General features: G+C 41.0%; 1 protein-coding gene across 1 annotated transcript; it reads right to left on the reverse strand.

Moving 5' to 3' along the window:
* Positions 1–11,531: 11,531 nt before the first annotated feature.
* trmt11 (tRNA methyltransferase 11 homolog) lies at positions 11,532–22,079 on the reverse strand. Its single transcript, XM_023261074.3, has 13 exons — positions 21,985–22,079; positions 20,028–20,093; positions 19,776–19,849; positions 19,530–19,611; positions 19,278–19,370; positions 19,017–19,151; positions 18,785–18,941; positions 18,609–18,689; positions 18,280–18,444; positions 17,818–17,890; positions 17,143–17,277; positions 13,721–13,841; positions 11,532–11,832 (listed from the first exon to the last, which is right to left on the reverse strand). The coding sequence occupies exons 1-13, from the start codon at positions 22,060–22,062 to the stop codon at positions 11,692–11,694; spliced, it is 1,401 nt and encodes a 466-aa protein (XP_023116842.1). The 5' UTR covers positions 22,063–22,079; the 3' UTR covers positions 11,532–11,691.
* Between the last annotated feature and the right edge of the window lie 258 nt (positions 22,080–22,337).

Consider the following 22,337-nt stretch of genomic DNA (forward strand, 5'->3'; position numbering starts at 1 on the left):
TTCTGCTTGCAGCCTCATAAAAGCGAAGAGCATCTAAAGCTCCCGCTTTGCATCCAAGCCTTAATTCATTCCTTATAAAGTAACGTTTCCCCCACCTCCACCACCTTGGGGAGTGCTGGCAGCAAATGAGACGTCACCTTCTTTGCCTCCTACATGGCATGTCTGTTTTTTATTACAGATTGAAGGTTTTTTTCTCCTTTCCCCCCATTTTTTTCCTCTCCAAGCTTTCATTACACAAATGGCTCTTTTTTGGAAATAAGTATATGATAAATGACTGTTGGACGCACACACGGTGTTACACTGCGGGCATATGTACCTTTTGATGAGGAATGAGGGAGAGAGGACTGAGTCCAGTCAGGTGGTAGAGAGATGAACTATTTTTCTCAGTTAAAAATAAAGGTTCCTTTGAGACCATTTCAATTACTCATCGAAAGGTAAATTGGTCAGTTTATTTGACTGAGTGAGAGCAGCTTTAAAGAAAAATGACTTCAATGCTTATGAAGTCAGGGAGGAATTTATCGCCCAACTCCCTCCTGCTAATGCAACAGTGTGCTTTACATATGCTGTGGGTCAAAATGTGTGGATAGCAGACCTGGACTGATTTAGCTTTGTTTTGAACTCAAATGTTAACTATCTGATAACTTAAGACGAAATGGAGCAGGGCAGCCATCGTAATTAAAATCCATTATGCCTCATGAAAATAGCCATCTCTCAGAAAGTCTTTGTGTTGACTGCTCAGATCACAGTGAAGCTGCTTTAAAAACAGATGCAGACTGTTCCCAGTACGGTTCAGACCATGCCAGGAAAAGCCACCGGTGGAAACACCCACCAACACCTGCCAGTCATGCTCACCATGACTGCAGGTTGGCACGCCTCCAGTCATACCTTTTTTTTTTTTTTTTTTTTTTTTTTACAACAACCCTATCTGGAAAGTTCTGATGAGGTGTTAAGTGTCGAATAAGGGGTGAGATAAAACCCCTTGAATTAGGACACGACTCCTTCCATACTCCTTTAGTAAACTCTTTATCTTCTGCCAAGGAATGTACCAAAGTGGCAGTGCAGATGGCCAATAGATCCATTTTCTGTGTGTTTAAGCAAACCAAACCAAGTTTTTAAACGTCAAGTTTGTGATATGCTTGCTAATGACTATGGTCAGTCATGTTGCCAGAATGGTTGCCAAAACACAGCCAAGGAAAGCAATCCACCTCCCATTGTTGATCATGCACTTGTGGTACGAAAAGAGAAAATAGAAGTCATTGGTGGTCCAATTTTAAGACTTAACAAGGAGATTTAATTTGTTATTACACAGTGATTTTAGGTCTTGAACACACACTCACAACCCCCAAAAATGAGCATAAATGTCCTGTTAAAACATACCTAATTTCATGGAAATCACCTGCAACATGATGTGCTTCCGTCTGAACACATATCACTTACTTCAGAGAGCTTCTAAAACCTTCATGATGTCTCTCTCAGCATCCTTGTGTGTTGTTGGAATCTGGAGCCATCTGGCTCAGCTCAGAGTAAAACCACCAGCTTTGTGCTGTGGAGTCTGAAGCCTGCCGGCAGACATGAGACGACTACTTAAATGATCTAAATAAATGTTGGTTTGTATCAGAGTATACAGGTCAAACAAAACTCCGTCTTGAACTGATTTGATTAAACAAAGCTTACACAAAATGAATAGCTTGAAAGTTTTTTTTCAAGCATTTAGTCTTACAGAACATAACAGCAGCAGTTAAATATTCGAAGCAGGTATAGAAGCATAAAGTGAACACCCAGGCCTTTTCTGTGAAGGTGAGTGCAGAAATAATACATAGCATTTAAGGACATTTGATTTTGACCTCAAAACTACTTTACTCTTGAAATTCACAATATGCTGCATAAAAATATTGTTTAACCAGATTTACAGTGTTGCAGTTTTGTCCTCTTCACCAGCCAGTGAAGCTGAGGTTAAAGTCACGTCTATTTAGATTATTTAGATAATATGTACTGGAGGCTTTGAAGGAATTTAATAGGTGGGTGCCCAAGATTAGTGTCACCAATTTAAATGTGAAGTCTGGTGACAATCTCCTCTTCTATTTCTGAGTTACGGCACTGAACAAAGACTAGAAAAGCGATGTCACAGTGAAGTAGACATTCTTCTGAATTTCTGGATATAAAATGTCACTACTTCATTGTTTTATTCTGAAAAATTGAAATAACATCAAAAACATGTTTTGTGAAGTCATAGTGACCTTTGACCACCAAAATCTATTCAGTACGTCATTGAGTTAATGTAAATGTTTATCCATCCATCCATTATCTATGCACCGCTCAATCTTCATAAGAGTTGTGGGGGAGCTGGAGTCTATCCCAGCTGACTTAGGGTGAAGGCAGGGGGCACCCTAGACAGGTCACCAGTCTATCACAGGGCTACATATAGAGACAAACAAACACACTCACATTCTCACCTACGGACAATTTAGGATCATCAATTAACCTCAGCATATTTTTGGACTGTGGGAGGAAGTCAGAGTACCCAGAGAAAACCCATGCATCCACAGGGAGAACATGCAAACTCCATGCAGAAAGATCCCAGGAAGGCCAGAATGCGAAGTGGGGATCTTCTAGCTGTAAGGTGAAAGTGCTAACCACTACACCACTGTGCAGCCCTGTAAATGTTTATGCCAAATTTAAATAAATTTACTTAAGACATCCCAGCGAATACATATTCACAACAAGGCTGCTCAGTCGTCGTATCATTTTGGACAGCTGCAACCTTGAAAAAAATTTGTGGCAGAAATCACGGCATCATAGAATATGACCTTTTTATATAGATTTACCCACAAACAAAATGACCTTGGCTGAGCACGGGCATGTGTTATGTACAGATACTGAATCGTGTGACCTAAATATGTAGCAGGCAGCGGGAATTGATGGGACTCAGAAACACCCCCACAATTTAATCAATTGTTCCTTGTATCATTTCCAAGAGATAAGTCCCGATTAGTCAGCAGCAGTGAATTTGTAGCAGGATCACAATCATGTGATCATCACCAAGCAGCTGATGTAGCATTCACTTGTTGTCATGGTTACAGTGACCTCGTGCTGCTATCTCGCAATGATTCAGAAATCTTTTACAAATCTGTGGATCCAGACTATAAGCCACATCACCGCCAAAATCTAATCAGGTGGTCCTTGTGTCATTTCTGGCCTTCCCTGTAAATTTAATCCAAATCCGTTTGTCCGTTTTTTTGTAATGTTGCAGACAGACAGACAGACACGCCGATTGTCACATAAATCCCGCATTCCTTGGTGTAGTAAAAATGGGACAGATGGATGGAAGAGCAATCCAGAAACATAACACCTCCAGCAAAGGCATAAAAAGCTAAAAAAAAATTTTAACTTTGCATGTGGAAAAGGCCTCGGCCACAAAGAATGACAATGTTACACCTTGATTCAAATCAAATCCAAATAAAGCAGGGTGGTGGTTTGAGACTGCTGATGCTGTTTTGTGACAGACGCTGAATCACTAGCAGGTGGAAGGCAAAAAGTATCAGATGGTGAGTGCAGAGTGCAGGTTTCAGTGGGGGCAACTTGGAAGGAAAACGTTCAAGCAAATGAAGAGATGATCTGGAAAGCCCCCATGATACAAACTGTACAGACTGTCAAAAAAAAAAAAAGGCGCTCAAACACTGCCGTGGATGTGGAGACATCCACACACACACTTACATGCTCCCGCATGAACAAGCAGAAGCTTACACAAACACACATTTTATTTATTTAGATTCATAAAACCTCAAAATGTTCAACAAAAGCTATGCAAGAATGAAAACAACAACAACAAACTTTTCATCACGCTATATCCAAACACACAAAGTAAATAAATGAAACACTTCATGTGCACACTATAGATTGTAATATGCAAGCTACATTCACATCAAAGCCATATTTTTTTAGTTTCCACATGAACAAGTGAGTTTGGCTTTTTTCATAAGGCTTTCTGTAGTTCTTTGGCTCCCCCACATCTCCCACCACAATATGTAGAGTAAGAAACACAAGAGAATAGAAGGAAAAAAAACGTATGCATTTTACATGTACTGGATATCCAGGAACCTGGCAGTGGAACAAGCAGCCCTGAGCCACCAGCAGGGTCTTGTGCGGTCTGCAAATTGTTTATGGTGTTATGGCAAGATGAGGTAGCATAGCAACAATGTTTAAAAATCATAAGAAAAGAAGAAAAATAAAGAGCATTTCATGTGGTCTGTTTGGGAATGTTGTTTTTGTGTTAATCTGCCCGTAGCACTTAATTCTATGTCAACTATTTAAACTGCGAGCACTGTGACTGTTGTTGCTGACAGGAGAAACTGAAGAACCTAAACACATTTTTAAAAAACACATTTAGAGCAGCATTCCTTTTTAAAACATCTATAGACAACTGAAGCTTGAGATGCCCTTACAATCACTAAACACTGTGAGACATTTCACTGTGTTATTTTTCTCGCTATATTGCAGTATAAAACAAAGTTGTTACAGCCTTGGGCAACTCTGAATGCTACATGGATGAGAGTCAGTGTTGGTCCAGGCCGGTGCCAAGCCAGAAAGCTGTAACAACAAGAACAAGCACTAACTCAAATCTACAGGTTTTATTTGGTTTGAGTTCCACACTGTCAGATACTGGCGAGGAAGCTTTGACCACACAGCACAGCAGAGAGCACTTCATCCAAGCACTTTCATTTTCACTCATTTAAGTGAAAAACTGAAGGGACAGAATACGTTTGAGTTGTTTTAATGCTGAAGACGAATGAGTCTATATTTTCACCAGGTTTGAGGTCTAATTACATCACATTAGTACATTAGCTACATTGGTTGTGACTATTGTTATAAAAATGTTAAAACAATTTTGGGGGTATTTTGACAGAATTAAATCTATGATATATTTTGCATTTTCATACCACTTTATCTAGTTTATTAAATGAATCCTGTGATGTGTGAAACTTGCTTTCTTGTTGAATTAGTACTTTTCTCAGTTATCGTGCTGAAATATTCCTCTTCATCAAGCTTCTGCAGACTGGGACTCATCTTGTCAGCCAGAATTTTGGTTTATGTAAAATATCATCTCCCCAACACCTTATTCATTAATGCTGCACCGTCTGAACTCAGCAAATTTAACTTGACTATTATGTGAACAAAGAATCCATCCATCCATCCATTGTCTTCCGCTTATCTAGGGCTGGGTCGTGGAGGCAGCAGGCGAGGTTTTTGTGTATGTGTGTGTGTGTGTGTGTGTGTGTGTGTGTGTGTGTGTGTGTGTGTGTGTGTGTGTGTGTGTGTGTGTGCGTGTGTGAACAAAGAATGTTCTCCTAATATTCATCAGACTTCTTTTCAAGTCCCTTAGCGACATTTAATCTTGTAATTTTGTGTCACAGAAAGAGCAAGGATTATTTTTCTAGGACCGTTTCCTTCGAGGTTAACATTATGCCCTTCATCCTTCATACTGTCGCAGCTCTCACAGAAACTCTAATTTCCACTAATAATCCTGTGCAATGTCCAAGGCAGGTGACTGTTTCTCAGAGTTCTATTGTGTGAATAACACCTTGTCCATGGTGTCATTTTAGGAGCACGACCACTGCAACTCTGATTAGTGGTACTATGACTCTGGCCCCTGATTAATCCTGCGACTGCCTGAATTTTAGTTGGTCACCAGTGTCTTTCTCAATCTTTTCATTGTGAATCCATAATTCTGACATGTAGAAAGAAAACAGCCCATAGGTCCAAAACAAAGAAAGTTTTTTTTAAAGTCCACGGTTCCTTTTATAACTATGTTCCTGCAGTTAGTTCTCCTTTAATTCTTGCCATTTCCACTTTCCCACACTGTCCATATCCTTAAATTCACAATGACAACTTCACCAGACTTAACCACTGATTGTTCTGCTCATGTCTCCTGAGCCAGTCAGTCACTAATTGCTTTTCTTTATATATTATTATCATTAAGTTTGTCTTTCAGACTTGCTATTGCAAACTCTCCTCCTCCTTTACCTCCAGTATGATAAGGGAGTATCAGCTAAAAGTTTCTGTCATCCACCTGCTGGTTCTGTTCCACCACCAGCTTTTGCACTCTGTTGTCGTATCTCCATTTGGGCCTGTGTTTAATGTCTGACTACCAAAAACTTTTGTTTGTGTCTCAATAAATACTGTCATACATTTCCAGTTTCTCTCTCTATTGAAATAAGGCTCATGAGTCAAAACAATTTGAGGGAAAAGAAACAAAGGAAGAATTACAGAAAGTGCAGCCAGACAAATACAGTGTAAAACACACAGACTCACAGAGAAACCGAGCCAGACCAGCAGGCATTTAGTTGAGCTTAGCCGATCCTCAGCAGGCTCACCTGTGCAGAAAGGACAGGTGTGAGTGTGTTGGCTGCCAGGAGGTACCTCACAAATTCACCCAGCAGTGATAGGGGTCCCAGGGGAGAAAACATCTGAGCGTCATGCGTGTATCCTGGCCCTGACTAACGCACACCCCTATGGATAACACATTCCACTCAGCTAAACACCCATGAGAGCTGTTGGTGCGATCTGCAGAGTACATATCTGTGCAGTAAAAGATGCTCGCAGACACACACACACACACACACACACACACTCTCTCAGTACCCCTACACCTCAGTCATACCCTCCCAAGAGGCACTGAGGTGCATCGTTGAAATTCAAACCCTGCACAGACAGCACTCTTCACTGCTGAGAGCAGCTCATCCTGAAAGATGTAATTTCTCAGGGAGAGGGATGATGTGGGGGATGGAGAGACCATGAAAGTGGGCTGGAAGTGGAAGAGATAAAGAGGGGCATCTGCAGGTACTTTTGCATATTAGAATGCATACATCTTAAAATGCCATAAAACGGCACTCAAAATTGCATTAAAATTGCTGTAGAAAAAGCCATGAAGCACATGAAAAAGTCAATTTAAAAGAAAAAATGTCAGAAAATCTATCATGTAAAGCAGAGGATATTAATATTTCCTTTTTGTGGTGTTCTTCCCATGTTCAAACATTTCCTTTGGCAGTTCCACTTTCCAAATACATGTAAGCCTGCTGAGACCGGACACACAAATTTGCTCATTAACGTGAATGTCAGTTGGAGGGTGTGTGTCTGTATTTGTTCTATGGCAGATTAGTTTCCTGTCCATGCTGTTTCCATGCCCTGAGTCCAGTACATGCTGGTATTGGCTCCCAGTATCGGTAGGTATCAGTGGAAAATACATGAATGGATGAAAAATGCTCTCGTAATACATCCTCACTGGTGTCTTATATTAAGAGACATTAGTGCTTTATGGTCCTTGCAAGACTAGAAGAGGAAATGTGTCACAGCCACCATGTTTGCCATCTTGGCTGTGCGTGTATTTGTGTGTATGTGAGTGTTTGTGTGTGCGTTAGTGTGTGTGTGTGTGTGTGTACCCACTTGGCAGTTAAGAGTCATTAAAAAAGGGCGTGAGGGAGCCATCGAGTGGTTTCTTGTCATTAATGAAGAACAGCACTGACAACCGCAAGGACCCACACAAACGCTATAAACACAAAAATGAAGCACATATGCACACATCCAAATACACTCATTGACTGTTTGTCTTTGCCTCTTTGCTCCCTGCTACAAACACCACCACCACCACCACCCCCCCTTTTTTCCGGTCGTAATAAGTGTGACGACCCCATGAACACACATAAATGCACATGCACACACAGACAGACTGTCTATGTAATTTTACAAGAACAACAATGCAAGTGTGAAGTGCTTTAGGGTCACATGCTGGAGAAATAACAGGAAAACAAGGAGCTGCACAAACCACAAAGTGGGATATTTTGGTGGTTTATTTAAAGTAAAGCATGAGTGGTTGGAGCACAGCTTCCGTGAGCTTTACTCGGTGATATAACTGTGCATAATCATGACCTAACAGGCAAATGTGGTCAATGAAAATGAGCCATGAATAGGTGAAGGAAGGATGGGGAAGTTGTGTGACAAGACGTTCAGTCACCCCCTTTACTTCCTGGGCCAACAACCTTCACCACTTCCAGGCGAGTATCTTAAAGAGGATGTTGTGTGTTCAGAGCTGCTCTGCACTTTCTCAACCACAGCTCTATCACTTCAAAAGCTTAGCCCCTGAACTGTTTGTTTACAAGCTGCACAGCATTGATTGTATGGAACAGTCTGTATGCTAGAGTACAGTACATACAACACACACTGGAACTCACTCTGAAGGAGACTTTTAATGCTTTCTCTGCTCAAGGCTGTCATCTAGTGGTCCTGAATTCAGTAGTTCTAAGAAAAAGGTGAACTTGTATCACTGATTGTACAACAACCGGAAAAATCACAAGATATTCTACCCTCCTCTCTGCTCTGATGGTCCCCTCCTAGTTCATCCTTTTCTTCTTGTACTTCATTCTGAGCATGGTTTGAGTTTCACACAGCTGTGTGACATGGGACTCCTGTGGTGATTTGTAGCGCTATAATGGCTCCTGCTCTGCTGTGCTTCTCCTCCCAGACACTGAGATAACAGTTCTCACCTTACCTCCATCATCAACTAAAGGGCTGATCAGGGCTTCCCGGGGTGGAAGAGGGCACCGAGTTGACCTGAGGGCGGGGGAGGCAAGGCGAGAAGGGGTGGAGGACCTGCAGGTGTCCAAACTCCCCTGGCTACGGACAGGTGCACAACACCTGTGCCACATATGTTCATACGTGTGTGTGTGTGTGTGTGTGTGTGTGTGTGTGTGTGTGTGTGTGTGTGTGTGTGTGAAGCCTGGACACTCCTGCATACCAGCTGCGTGCTATGAAGTTTCTTTCTCTTGCCTTCACACACTGAAAATGCACACCCCCACACAGCCTCCACATACAGGCCTACAATCCCCCTGCAACCACGCCCCACACACTTCTGTGAAAAAACAGGCTCATTTATTAGAGGTCAGTAGGTGCCTGATCACTTGCTATCTGTCACTGGCAAACAGATGCGATAGGGACATCACGATAGACACACCTCAAACTCTGACCACAGGATCATAAAGTCTGGAGACCAGAGAAAACAGCTCATCTAAATGTAACAAAATCTGCCTAGCAGCACTTCAGAATGTCTTTTGTAACTTCTTCACTGAATCTGGGTTTTTTAAAAAAGTGTAAAAACAACATATTATGGTTTAATGGGAGTTATGTGATGGAATATTTTATTGGTCACCAGAGTGACGTACTGGCAGGACTAAAGGAAGTCACTCTCACACTGCTGCAACTTTAAGGCTGCTTTTGTTTAAACAAGGTTTAGATTTGCTAAACCTTATGGTGTACCACCTGATTCAGCAGGTTGAAGGTCATTTTCAGACTGAGAGGAGTTTAATCAGGAGTCATCGTTCCAAAACAGTGGTCCTCTCCTCCTACAGGGAGTTCCCCTTTCAGAAGAGGAGAGAGGAGGAGAGGGCAGAGGTGAAGCTCATGAGGAGGTGAAGAGGAGAACCGGTGGAGGTAAAGTGGAGAACGGAGTCAGGAGAAAAGCAGGAATGGAAGAGGAATATAATCGCTGGTATAAATCCCACTAAATAAAGAAAACATATCATAACACATAGACTATTAAATAAGGTCAAGAATAGCCCGTCGCTGTAATTATGAAACTAAACAACAGTTGGGATGTGACCGTTATTTACAAGTTAGGTCTCGAATCATTTTATTATCACTGAATGACATATGGAAACTGCTGTGCTGCAGTTTGCATCCAACATAAAATGAAACCAGATCTCGCAAGTACACACAAGTATAAACACACGCACAAACAGAATTTCCTCAACGTCTGGACAGCATTACGTTGTGTGTAGAGAGGAACCCCCCTCAATCACACACAGCCTTTCCCCCTCCCTAATTATAGTCTGCATCATTGGAGACTGAGGGCTCTTGAGAACACGTTTTATCGCTGTATTGTGGCCACAAACACACACTCACACACACAACAGTCCTCGAACACAGCAACAGACAGCAGCTGCATTAAAAGGACCATCTTCAACATATAGGGATCCTCTATTGTGGCAAACATGGCGCTCATTCTCACGAGCGAGAAAACACCAAGAGCGAGAGGGCAGAAGTGATAAGTAAAGAGAGCAGAGGTCTCTGTCTTGCGGAATCATTGGATTTTGCCTGATGATGATGGACAACAAAAGGGCACTGTGGGAACTGTAAACAACAAGCACCGCAAACGATGGTGAGCCGGGTATCATGTGATGGTGCCTGGAACTCTCTCTGTGAAGCAGGGCGAAGGGGAGGGATGTGTGGTGGAAAAGGCAGAGGCCCAACTGATAAACAGAGCAAAGGGGTAATGGACATGAAGGTCTGCTGCGTCGCTCTCAGGAGATGAATAATGAGTCAGGCTGCATGTAAACTGTGGTTGGAAAACAACAAAAGCTGCTGACTAACTGTAGTGGTGTGTGGAGAGGTGGGGACGCCCTGTCATTTGGGCTGCTGCCTGCACAGGGAGGCCTCTCTTGCCTAAACATGCTCCCTTTGTCAGAACTAAAGCAGAACCGTGGCTGTAAATGTACATTTACATTCAATTTTTTAGAGGCAACTCAGTAGCATTTTTGTTTTTTCAAATGCAGTCAATGTAAAAGTCAGTCTGGCACAGTGAAGCTTCTAGTTAATGTATATGAAGCCCTGACAATGTGTGGTTGGTTAAATCATATTAAAATTGAAAGAAAAGAGTAGCTGTAACCAATTTTACACATAATGATCCATTCAGTGGTCATGGAGAGTGAAAACTGCTTCGTAATGTTCTATATGGTTTTGGCAGAGCCTTGTGATGATGACATAATCATATACCACTGATCATGTCTTTAGGGGTACATGGTATATTTGGTTATTTGATATATTAGCTTGGATTTTGCAGTTTTAAAGAACACTATTTATTATCCAAAGTCCATAGAGCCTGACCCATATTAGAGACTAAAGGTTAGAATACATCAATCGGATATTTTCTTCCATTAAAGGTGGAGTATGGGATTCTAATTCAATACACATTTCAGTGAATATTTCCTCACGGTCTGGTAGCTGTGTGCTGAAAAAGAAGTCTGGTGTTTGTATACAGACTTGGCTCTGTTAACAAAGTAGCTCAGACTGATCCACTAGTCCAGGAAGTCTTGTGCTTGTTTGCACAATTGCATTTGTGGCTATACACAGGACAGTCAGAAAGTGAAAGGAGATGGGGGCGATGGGGGCAACAGGGGCAACAGGGGCAACAGGGGCAACAGGGGCAACAGGGGCAACAGGGGCATTGGGACCTACTCTGGCACAGACTACATAAATATGCTAACTAGCTAAATGTCAGTAATCTTTCCCAGAATTACAGATTTCACCGTTAATGTGTCTTTCTCAAGTTTTCCAACCCAATCTACTGAAATTTACGACTAAATCACTGGATTACATTTTAGTTATTCTATAAAATATTAATAAGAGCTGCGTTTACCATTCAGTCAATTGTCTAATTTCATTCCGAAAATCAATATTGAAGTACTTAAAGAAGGACACTTGCATTATATTTTATCTATTTATTTGCAAAGAAATAAAAATGGTAACATTTTAAAAATCTGGTCAGCATGTTTTCCATTTGACTGCACTGACAACAATGATCTAACTGAAATGTTTCCTCTCTTCTGAAGAGATTTGATGATTTTTCTTGGTTCATTAATTCCCTCACTCGCCATTGACTTCAGATTTGTTGTCCTCTTTGCCACACCTTTTGTTAAGTCCACTGAAATACTTCTCCCTGAAGGCATTGTGTCCCTGGTAGGGGCTGAAGCGTGGGTCTGAAAGATGAGCCTGGCTGTCGAGCTCCTGCAGAGAGATAAATATAGAGGTAACTGTGCTCGACTTGACTACTTGAAAGCTGCCTGTTTTCACCCGTTAGAGACAATAGACAGCTTATCTCAGCATTTAGCCACATTACATGTCCAAAAACATACATTTCCAGCATTCTTTTTAATGATAAATATTATTAAAATAAAAAAAAAACTTCACAAATATTACAACTTGGAAAGAAAGTTCTAAGACAGCATAACACAATTCCCCCTACAAGCCAATATAATATCGTCAGAAGGTTTGCATACTTTTTCCATGTTTACATTCTAAGAACAGGACTGCCCTGTGTATATTAGTCATATTAGTAATGTATATCAACTGTTATGAATCCCTACTGCTAAACAGTTTGTCTTGGCTGTGAGGTAGCTGCTGATCAGCGGAGGTATGAAGGCAGGAAGAGAGATGCTGGGAACAGGAATAATGAGGTGAGTTGAGTTGGAAGTGATGACTCCAACGCTGCGCCTGTAATTTGTCAGCAGCACCTCTCTTTTGCTTGCTGATGCTGCCAAGCAACCTGGAAACAGTTTCCATGACCAATCTGAGGGAAGAATTTGGGTAAAAAGACTGACAACCTAACTATGACTCCAAATTATTACGGATAAAGGGACAAGACTACACAACTGACGTGAATGAAAACAGTTGTTTTCCCAACAACTATACAGGTGGAAGGTACATATATGAACGTTTAACTCAGCAAACAGGCAATTCATGGACACTAATCATATTATGTCACAGTACATAAATAAGGAAAAAAAAATTCCACACTGGTTTAACAGGAAACATTTACAGCATTTAGTCCAGCTCAATGTCAAAATGCAGAAATGGTGTGGACACTGGAACGTGTTGTGGGCATAAAAACACTTTGACACACATCAAGCTGTGAACTCTGAAGATTAAGTGCTGATAGGTGCGGACTGAGTCCTATTTGAATCAAAAAAACTCCATGACCTGAGATAGACAGCAGTCAGATAAGATCAAACAGCAATGTGTTTGTGCGTGCGTCTCGTACAGGGCGCATTATGGGAGCAATTTAGGGTTTTGAAGTGGAATGGATGTCAAATCCAAAGATGGATTGTTTTCCATCCGATGTGTGATTAAATCATTTAGGGTTGCAGAATAAAAGAAATGAGCCAATCATAGCCAGATGGTGAGGATTTAGCCCAGACAGACAGAGAGACACCATCACTTCCAGCGAGACGGCAAGTAGAAGCATGCACATATACACAAACTGCATGCATGTATATGACGCATACATATACAAAACAATTTATGAAAAACTTTAAATGCACAGGCAGGCACACACATGCTCTCAGTTTACACAAACTAAGTCATCTTTGCGTTGCTGTTCATGCTCGCACACAAACACATTCAGGTTAGTAATGTGTTATATATGAGGTCACTTTCAACAGCACAACCACAATATATAACTTAAAAAATAGAGTTGTGAAGCTGTGTTTCCAATCAAAGGATGAATGAAATCTGATTATATGATCAACTTTGCAGTCTGCGCAGTAGCTGCATGAATTATAATGCCTCCAGGAAAAACACAGTCGCACACTGTTTGCTGATGATGCACACGACCAAAAACAAGCATGTTTGGGCATGAATCTCTGACACACTCAAGCTCAAACTCAACTCAGGCAAACTAGGGCTGATTATTTTCCAGATTAATCAATTTATCTACAAAACATCAGAAAATAATGAAAAATGTCAACATGTCCAACACAAACATATTTCATTTACTATCATGTGACAAAAAACAGTAAATCGACATGCTGAAATGGCTACATTTTAGGCATTTTGGGTGAAATAACTTCGATTTTCTGTAAACCAATCGATCATTTCATCTCTCATAAGCACTCACCTCCGGCTCCTTGATCTTCTCCATGGTAATTAGGCGACGAGAAGTGTGGCTGGAAAGTGTCTGCTCACAGTTGCTGATGAGAAGGAGACATGGATGAAGAGGAACCATCTCCTCACAGTACCTGGAAAGAGGCCACAGAAACACACATATAGTTACTGATCAGCTTCCAAAAAGAAAAGGGCCAGAGACCAATTTTCTTTATCTGAGCCTAATAGAGCTTGATTGTACACATTTAAAAAATTCAATGAAAGGAGTGTGACAAACAACACACCACAGATTTTGTCTGGAAGCCATTACCAGGCTGCCAGGACACAGACATACACCAATTCTGTCAAAATTACTACCTAACTTTTTGCAGCCCATTGCAATAATTCTTTTCTCTTTCTGTTTCTCAAGCACTGACCCTCCGGACAGTGCAGTGTAACCACGGCTGGTACAGCTAAGGTAGCTGACTTTGTGTACAGATGAAGGTGGAAAAAGTGAATGTGACCTGACATGTCGACTGCTGGCTCTGTCATCGCTGGCCAGGCCAGGTTAGGGCCTATTAACAGCCGATGATGTACGTGTTTGCATATTTGTGTCAGTAGCACTTTCTCCAAACCACCATCACAGTAGCAACAGTCCCGACTCAAAGCCAGATTTGTGCATCGCTGTTTGCCTTGTTGCCATGGCCACGTGGGCCTCTGTGGTGACGGGATGTTTGGTCGTCACGGTGACTAGTGGTGATGCAGCCAGGGGATCATTTTCTGCTGCCAATCACTAGTGGTTAGTCTGACCCGTTTCACTGGTGTTAATGCTGAAGAGGAGGCAGGGGGTCGTCTCTCACCTTTTCCATGACACTCTTTGACTTTGTAAAGAAAAACCGCTACTGTTCACAAGCTGTGTCTGATTTAAACAGTATTGTTTTTTCATGACAGTTAGACTTTGTAAACATCTTGGCTTTGTTTTGGCAAGAATTTAAAATTATAAGAAGGTTGGTTTGGAAATGTGAATTTTTTGTCTTGTAAGACTCAGCCTACCCTATTGAACAGGTTACGGTTAGAGTATGTGTACACAGTGGTAAATAATTGAACATTTAACACCATCAATATCATTACAGACAATTTAAAAGAAGGATTAAAATCACATTCTGGTGAGTTTTGGTAATAGCAGCAGATGGAACTTGGAGCTGCAAGCATTGTGATTTTCAAACTTGCAGTCTAAAATCCCAACTTAATCAATGATCTCATTGTAACAGTGGCTACTGGATCTGACTCTGGTCCTTCTGCAACCACAACAGGCTTCCCTTTAATTAATCAGTCACATTTAAAACCAGCTTGATTTACTGTAGCTAAACTATTTAGACACTACTGTCATAAGCGGATAATTTATGAGAAGATCGTTGCATTAGAATGCATTTGTTTTAGCTGGGTGTCCTTGAACTGAGTGTATGAGAATTCTCAATTTCACAGCATGCAAAATATGATGCCCAAGCAATATGAAGTGTCCTCCAGTTAAAGTGCCAGTGCCACTAAGTTATTTGTTAAATCCAAAAACTTAAACTCAAGTAAATAAAAATTATGGCCTGAAAATGACAACATCAATACTCATTTACTCCATCAATGAAGCAAGTATTGCTTTAGTTCTGATGGTGCAGCCACTTTGTGTCTTTGTTTCACTTGTTTATGTTGTAATTAGGTCTCTTTATTGCTGCGATGACTGATGATGCATCATCTGTCTTGATACTTTTACCTCCATCATTCATTTTTCAAGGGGAGAAAGGGAAGAGAGTTTAAGCAGTCTGACCTGGTGTAGACGCTGTCTTTTGCTGACAGGACTTTGTGTCACCTGTCATCACACACAAACACACACACACACACACACACACACATACACACACTGCCCCCCATTCTCATGAGGCAGACATATACACACACAGTCCCCACTGTTTGTATCACAGTCATTGCTGCAGATACACACAAACGTATGTGGGGGCAACAGAAACCTGATATCTCCCCTGTAGAGCCCCAGATTAGGCCCAGGAGACAGGCTAGGTCTGGGCTTAGACACACACACACACACACACACACACACACACACACGGGTCAGCCTGCGGACCATAGAGACAGATAGTTCATATATCTCACTTGCCTGGCCTCAGACGTTTATTTTGGCTCGGCGCTCTAACAGGCACGGTGTCAAGCACCGCTGAGATGAGTAGCAAAGACAAATGCGCCAACATGATGACACAAACGCATGCATGTGCTGATACACCAGACCACACACATTCATGCATATGTATCGATGCACACAGAAACACAAAGTGTTGTTTGTTTCTCATACACGAGGACACACTCATACCCAAAAACCGGAGGATGCATGATTATCTCATCTCCTTCCCGGTCTTGTAATCAGTGACCAGAAAGAGTTCCAGCCCTGCGGGGCTTTTCTTTGACTGAAGTCCGTTGCTGCTGCAGTCTGTTGTGGTTCATACCTTTACAGCTGAACACCTGCACATGTAGTCAGTGCTTCATTTTCTGCTAATGCACAGAACATTAAACAATACACAACTTTGTTTCAGAAAAGCCATGTTATATAGCCGGCATATAAAGGGGCTCACCACTGTCAGTTGTGGTTTACTGTGGCCCAGCTGTATGAGCGGAAAAACCTCAACACACCTGTATCCTTTTCTGTATAAACACTGTCATTCACACAGGTGGTTACACACCGAGGACAATGTTTTATGGGAGCGGGAATGCAACAGTGCTGAAGGGAAAAACCGGAAGACAGAAGACCAAAGTGGAAAAGTGTGGAGGAAAGTCCTTTGTGAGCTATTCTACTGAAGAAAGAGTTACGAACACACCTCAGGATCTTTAATGCTTGTAGCAGCTCCTGAAACTAATTAGCCAGAAGTGATTAATGACCGGCCATCCACTACTGTCTGTGTTAGGTTTATACTTCCCTTAATTCACAAAGCCAAGATCATTATGTGCAGTCATTAGATTTTATAAAATGGAATCATGTTTACATTGTAATCCTCCTTTGCTTCACATTGTTTGGTTATTTGAGGAAGCAATTAGGCCAACAATAGGCTGAACTGATGTAGGTTGTGCTCACAACAAGTCTGCATTGCGCAGTTCTGGTTGATGGTATGAGCCTGCCCCCTGTTGTTGCAAATTATTATTTGAAAAAAAGCAGCATTTAAGACAACAGTCCTCAATCTAAGCCTACAAGGACAAAGTGCAAGGTAACTTTTTAACAAGCTACAACTATAGTCAGTCACAAGCGAAATGTTCAAATCCCAGTAGCACTAATCAGCACAGTTTACAGAGCTTGGATGTGCATTTGAGAGGCTAAAGTTAAGCTACAGTAAATGACTGTAGTAGCTGTACCTTAAGTCAAGAAAAGTTTCAGCTGATGGTACCATGAGTCTGTTTACTCACTCTGGTCTGTAGACAGGCAGCCAATAGACGACTCTCCCGCCGATGACCAGGTGATGAGCAGAGAAATTTAACAGGTCTGTAAAGATGTCACTCAAATGGTAGGCCTGGGACACAGGGACGTGAGACTCGACGTAGCTTGAGAGAAGAATAAAAGAAACAAAAGGTTCACAACAGAGAAATTAAAGCAGAATTTTAAACACTGGGAAATATTTTAGATTCAAGATTTGTTGTAATTTCTTGTGTATTTGCATACATAAAACACAAAATGCTGTTCTCCCAACACAGTGCAAATAAAAATAATAACAATAAATATGAATAAATAATTCTTAAGATTACAAGGCAGGATTGAAAACAGACAGTGAGGTGGGTGATGAGGGTCGTGGAAGCTCTGCTAATGCAGCACAGAAGGGAAAAAGAGCTCCAGTGATCTTAATGGCTTATGTAACTGATGAAGTTGTTGAGATTTTTCTTTTTTGATATATAACTCACACCTAGGAGAAATCAAAAGTTGTCCTAGGATCTAAGGGAAATTTGCTCTGGAGTAAATGCTGGGCTTTCTGTATTTAGTTGATTTTGTTTGTCTCGAAACACTATGAATAGTAAATTATTTCCAGAGATGCAGGCTGAGGTAATAATAGTAATCATCTATGATGGTGGAATATCAGGTGAACTTACATGCCGTCAGGAGGTTTTGTGATGTCCTTGTGGGAGCCTGTTTTCCTGGTGGACTCACGGATACCATATGGAGCTAACAATAAAAACACCACACCAGAGTCAAAAAACAAGAAAACAAACATTTACGCTATTATAAAAAGAATTCAGACAGCATAGTGGTAGCTGAAGATCATGTCTGAAGCAGTCTAGCTGCTATATTGCTCAAACCTTAAAGACAAATTTTAAATGCTGCAGTGTTAATGACTTGAAGTAAACTGAGGCCTTGAATGTGTCAAACAAACAACAGTGGGTCTTTAGCCAAGATCCATATATTCTGGCCAACACCTGGTTCCTGATGGCATAAAATACCGTTAAGTTATTTCTACCAGCTTAAAATGCAATCACACTAAGCTGCAGCAAAAGGTATCAACATGTTAGATGTTTTATACTGAGTGGTTTGTTCAGAATAAACTAGGAACCTACGGTCAGTAATGATAGCATCAAACAGAGCAGCTTTCCTCCACACAGGCTTGGCTGCATCAGACACCATCACATCCAAATACATCCTCTCTGTTCCGTACTGTCGCAGGTTGGCTCTGATATTCTCATCAGGTCCGCGCCACTTCTGGTTTTTACGGCTCGATCGACCTAAAACAACAGTTGGTAAATTTGGTCAGTAACGTTTTGGAGCACAGAAATGACCTGAAGAAACACTCGCAAGCTTGTATGCAAACCTATGTTAAACTGTAAAAAATAAACTGACAATCAGAAAATACACAAGACCACAGTTGGTGTAGACGGATAAAATTCACCTTTGCCGTGAATGGTGTTGTAATCAATATCTGTTCCACATACATAAGCCCCAAAATGAGAACACGCCACCAACAGGCTCCCTAAAATGGATCGAGACAAAGAACAGAAAGTCTTTACTGATACAGTGTGTGACTGCTGTGAACGCATGTGGGAATCTGTGCCGGGATTAACTTACCTGTTCCTACAAATGGGTCAAAAATGAGGTCGTTCTCTTTGACCTTAGCGTGGTTGGCCATGAGGAATGAGAGGCCAGCGTCCATGCTGGTGTTTCCTATGAAATGTCTGTTCTTCACGCTGTGTGAGCGAATCAGTTCCCGCTGACCGTCCGCTATCTGGCGTGCAATGATATGAAGAGTTCAGCTGCAGGTCCCTTTTCTCATTACTTTAAACAGTCAAATGTATCTCACCCATCTGCCGAAGTAGATGTAGTTCGGATGCTCAGGGATGTTGTTGGGGTCGGTGCCATAATCCTCCAACAAACAGAAGATGTTCTCAGGTTCCTTCAGGCTCACTGTGCCCTCGAAGGGAAGATACTCCATAGCCTGGTAAAAACAGTATAAAACATGACATTCTGCACATACACAGGCCTTCAACAGTGATATGTGTTTGTATTTTTTCACAAGCACTCATTTATGGTTTTTTACATACACATACATCTAACTACTCACATCAATCCTTTTAATTCTGTCTGCAAACTGCAAAGTTTTGTTGAAAGTGTAGACGTTGATTCTGTATGTGGAGTTTTTGTGCATGAATGGGCTCTGTGAGGGAATAAACAGGAACAAAACAAACAGAAATCAAACATATTTACTGTATGCACCATATGGTTTATATTAAACTTTTAATAAAAATGGAGAAACTGCTCTGTCCACTATGACAAACTATAAAAAAAAAACAAAAAAAACTGCTGCATCACGAACCATGTTCTCTAATGGGTAGTTTAAGATGGATGTTTTGAGTTCACTGTGTGTCTGTCCGTGGCCCCATAGTTCAAAAGCAGACCTGAAAGGAGAACATCACATGAACTACAGCAACATTGCAGTCGTTGTAATACCACAAAGGAAACAGGGACATAGACTGAGCTGGATGGCCTTATGTACAACATGTTCTGCCTGTCAAACAAGACTTGTGAGTCACTTTCCTACTTGCAAAGCTAAAATACTTACTTTGCACACACAGATCTGGCCATGATGCTGCGGACGTCATCCTCACACAAACCATCCAGACACCAGAAAGGAGACTGTAAAGAAGAGGCAAGAAATGGATTGATGGAGTGACTTTGGAGGAACAGCGTCTACAGAACAGAAATATTCTGATCTAGATGATGTCAAATCATCATTCTGTTGCCAATTAAAGAGTTGGACACAACAAAGAAAATAGGAAGGACAAGCATAAAATACACATTTTGATTCACAAACCTTTTCTTTGAAGTTTTCACACGGCCGGAATGGTTTTGTTCTGAGAGCCAGCAGAGCTTTAATTTCCTACAAGAATGAGGACATAAAACCATGACTACTAGTATAAGGATTATGTTCTTTAGGACAATATCACATGTTGAGGCAGATTAGTGGAATAAAATTGTACTTTATAAAGGGCTTGAGACAGACAGAAGGAATTCAATGAGACAAATCATAGTATAAGTAAAGTTTTAAAAATGCCAAATTATAAAATATACATAATGTATTGCAATAAGATATTTATGTTAGACTTCTACTGCCTAGTAAAAGGCCTTCAGACTCCACCTGCTGAGCTCATAAGAGGGTGGTATTAAATGGTCAGTTTCAAACACAACATATTTTTTTTCTGGTTTAAGAAAGATAATGATTTTTTCTCACAAGCTCAACAGTGATCCTTGTAACAAACAAACTGATCTTCTGTGAAATTAGTGGAACGCACTTTCTTCTACAAACATGAGTCCTCTAGTCAAGGCCTGGGAGATTGAAGGTTCTGTACAGTAAGTGTTTCTTGGACTGCAGTCTTCTGAAGAAAAACCTCCGGTGTTGTATCTGCAATCTGCTGGAGCGACTCAGTCAGTTTGGGGGTCACAGTCCCTATTACTAGTTGTTCCTTCAGTCTCTGACACTTCTCAGTTTTCTCATGCTCCCTCCTCCTGGGGTTAACATCAACAGGTATGGACACATCCTTATAAAAAATATCCTCTTCTGCTCCTGTTCACTACTATGTGCTGGACTGTCTTTTTGCACAGCTGCCCCTTAATCCCTGTTCTTTTGCTACCATGACCACCGCATCTGTGTTGTCCTTCAGACCATCTTTTTCTAGATGTCAGCTATCCCCCTGTATCTGCTTATCCTATTGAAGGACTAGACTTCATCTAATTTCACTATTTTCAGCTTCCTCGTGTCCTCTGTCCTCCTGGACAAGGAGGGATGCCAGTGGAGCTACAAGGGAAGATGCATAGATGTATCCTTGATGAAATGTTTTCCTCATCCGTGGCATATAAAGTTGGATGACACAGCAGGAATATATAAACCTGCTGAGAGCAGGACCAACACGTGTGTGTATATATATATATAGCCTACTATACATATCAGCCCATCATATGTCACTCTTTAACTCTTTATTCATGTCACACCTGTTATACATCACAGCATGTACATGTTAAATAAAAAAATCTGATGTATGATATTCTTGTCAAGTTCTATCCTGTTTTGAATTGAATTCATAGTGAATAGATGCTGTCACGAAAAATAGTTCTGCTCATCTAACATTTGGCATAACAGCGTCAAAGCCAGGATGTCTCATTTTGTTAAATGTCTGTTGCCTTGACTCCTTTCGCCTCATCCTCTCCAATCCCCAGTGGGATTACAGTGAAGGAAAGGAAAATGTTGAGCTGAAAATGGAAAAGTTGCTAAAGGTCTTCCACCATATGTCCTCTTCCTTGCCCTATTTTCTGCCGCCTCTTTTAGCAGTTCTGCCTGGTGTATTCATGGATGCTGCTTGTTTCATCCTGACTAGTGGCTCTAACACTCTCCCTCTTTTTGTTGCCAATAGATCATTAGGGTTCACTGTGAGGAGTTTTCATGTCTTAAGATCAGTGGCATCTATCTGCTCCTGAGGCTAGCTTCCTACTAAACTAGGAATTGACAAACACACACAGACACACACACACACATATATATATACATATATTAAAGTACCAATGAACATGTTAGGATTTCCGGATATGAGAAAATGTAGGTGTCCTAACGGTATAACATAGTGTTATTAAGTTGTTACCGGTTTTCAGCTTGAATTAGCATGTAGTTAACACAGCAAACTGAGGCAGGAGAAACTCAAAATTTTGCGTTTTTAAAGAAAGCCTAAACACCCATATTAATTTCTAAAGAGATACTGAGATTATTTTAAGAAGGTTACCGGTAACCTGAAGTCCAGATTATCGTGGGCAAGATGTAATAAATACTGAAGGCATGATCGACTATTGGAGGCGGCCATCTTTGTTGCGGATTCAAAACAAGTCCGACTTGAAACTGGGGTTTGACACAAAGTACCGGTTGGGGAACACTACCAAAAATGGCAGAAAAGTTAGGTACTGACTACATTTCACTGTGAGACAGTGGCTGGGATTTAACTAAGTAATGTGGTTGTTTTATGTCCACATTATTTTACATATCTACACGCAGATATATGGTGTTCAGAAAAAGATTTTAATATTAATTTCATGACCTTTAACATAATTCAAATTTCCCAGTGCATTTTACAAATAATTT

This window comes from Amphiprion ocellaris, chromosome 9 (genome assembly GCF_022539595.1).
Source record: "Amphiprion ocellaris isolate individual 3 ecotype Okinawa chromosome 9, ASM2253959v1, whole genome shotgun sequence".
NCBI lineage: Eukaryota > Metazoa > Chordata > Actinopteri > Pomacentridae > Amphiprion > Amphiprion ocellaris.

Bases quoted from the DNA above. Each gene is read 5' to 3' on its own strand.
- trmt11 (XM_023261074.3), bottom strand. From the start codon at position 22,062: ATGGCCGCCTCCAATAGTCGATCATGCCTTCAGTATTTATTACATCTT. The intron at 20,094-21,984 runs GTAACCTTCTTA...TCATTCTTGTAG, and splicing joins ATCTGGACTTCAGGTTACCG to GAAATTAAAGCTCTGCTGGC. The intron at 18,942-19,016 runs GTGAGATACATT...ATTGCACGCCAG, and splicing joins ACATCTACTTCGGCAGATGG to ATAGCGGACGGTCAGCGGGA.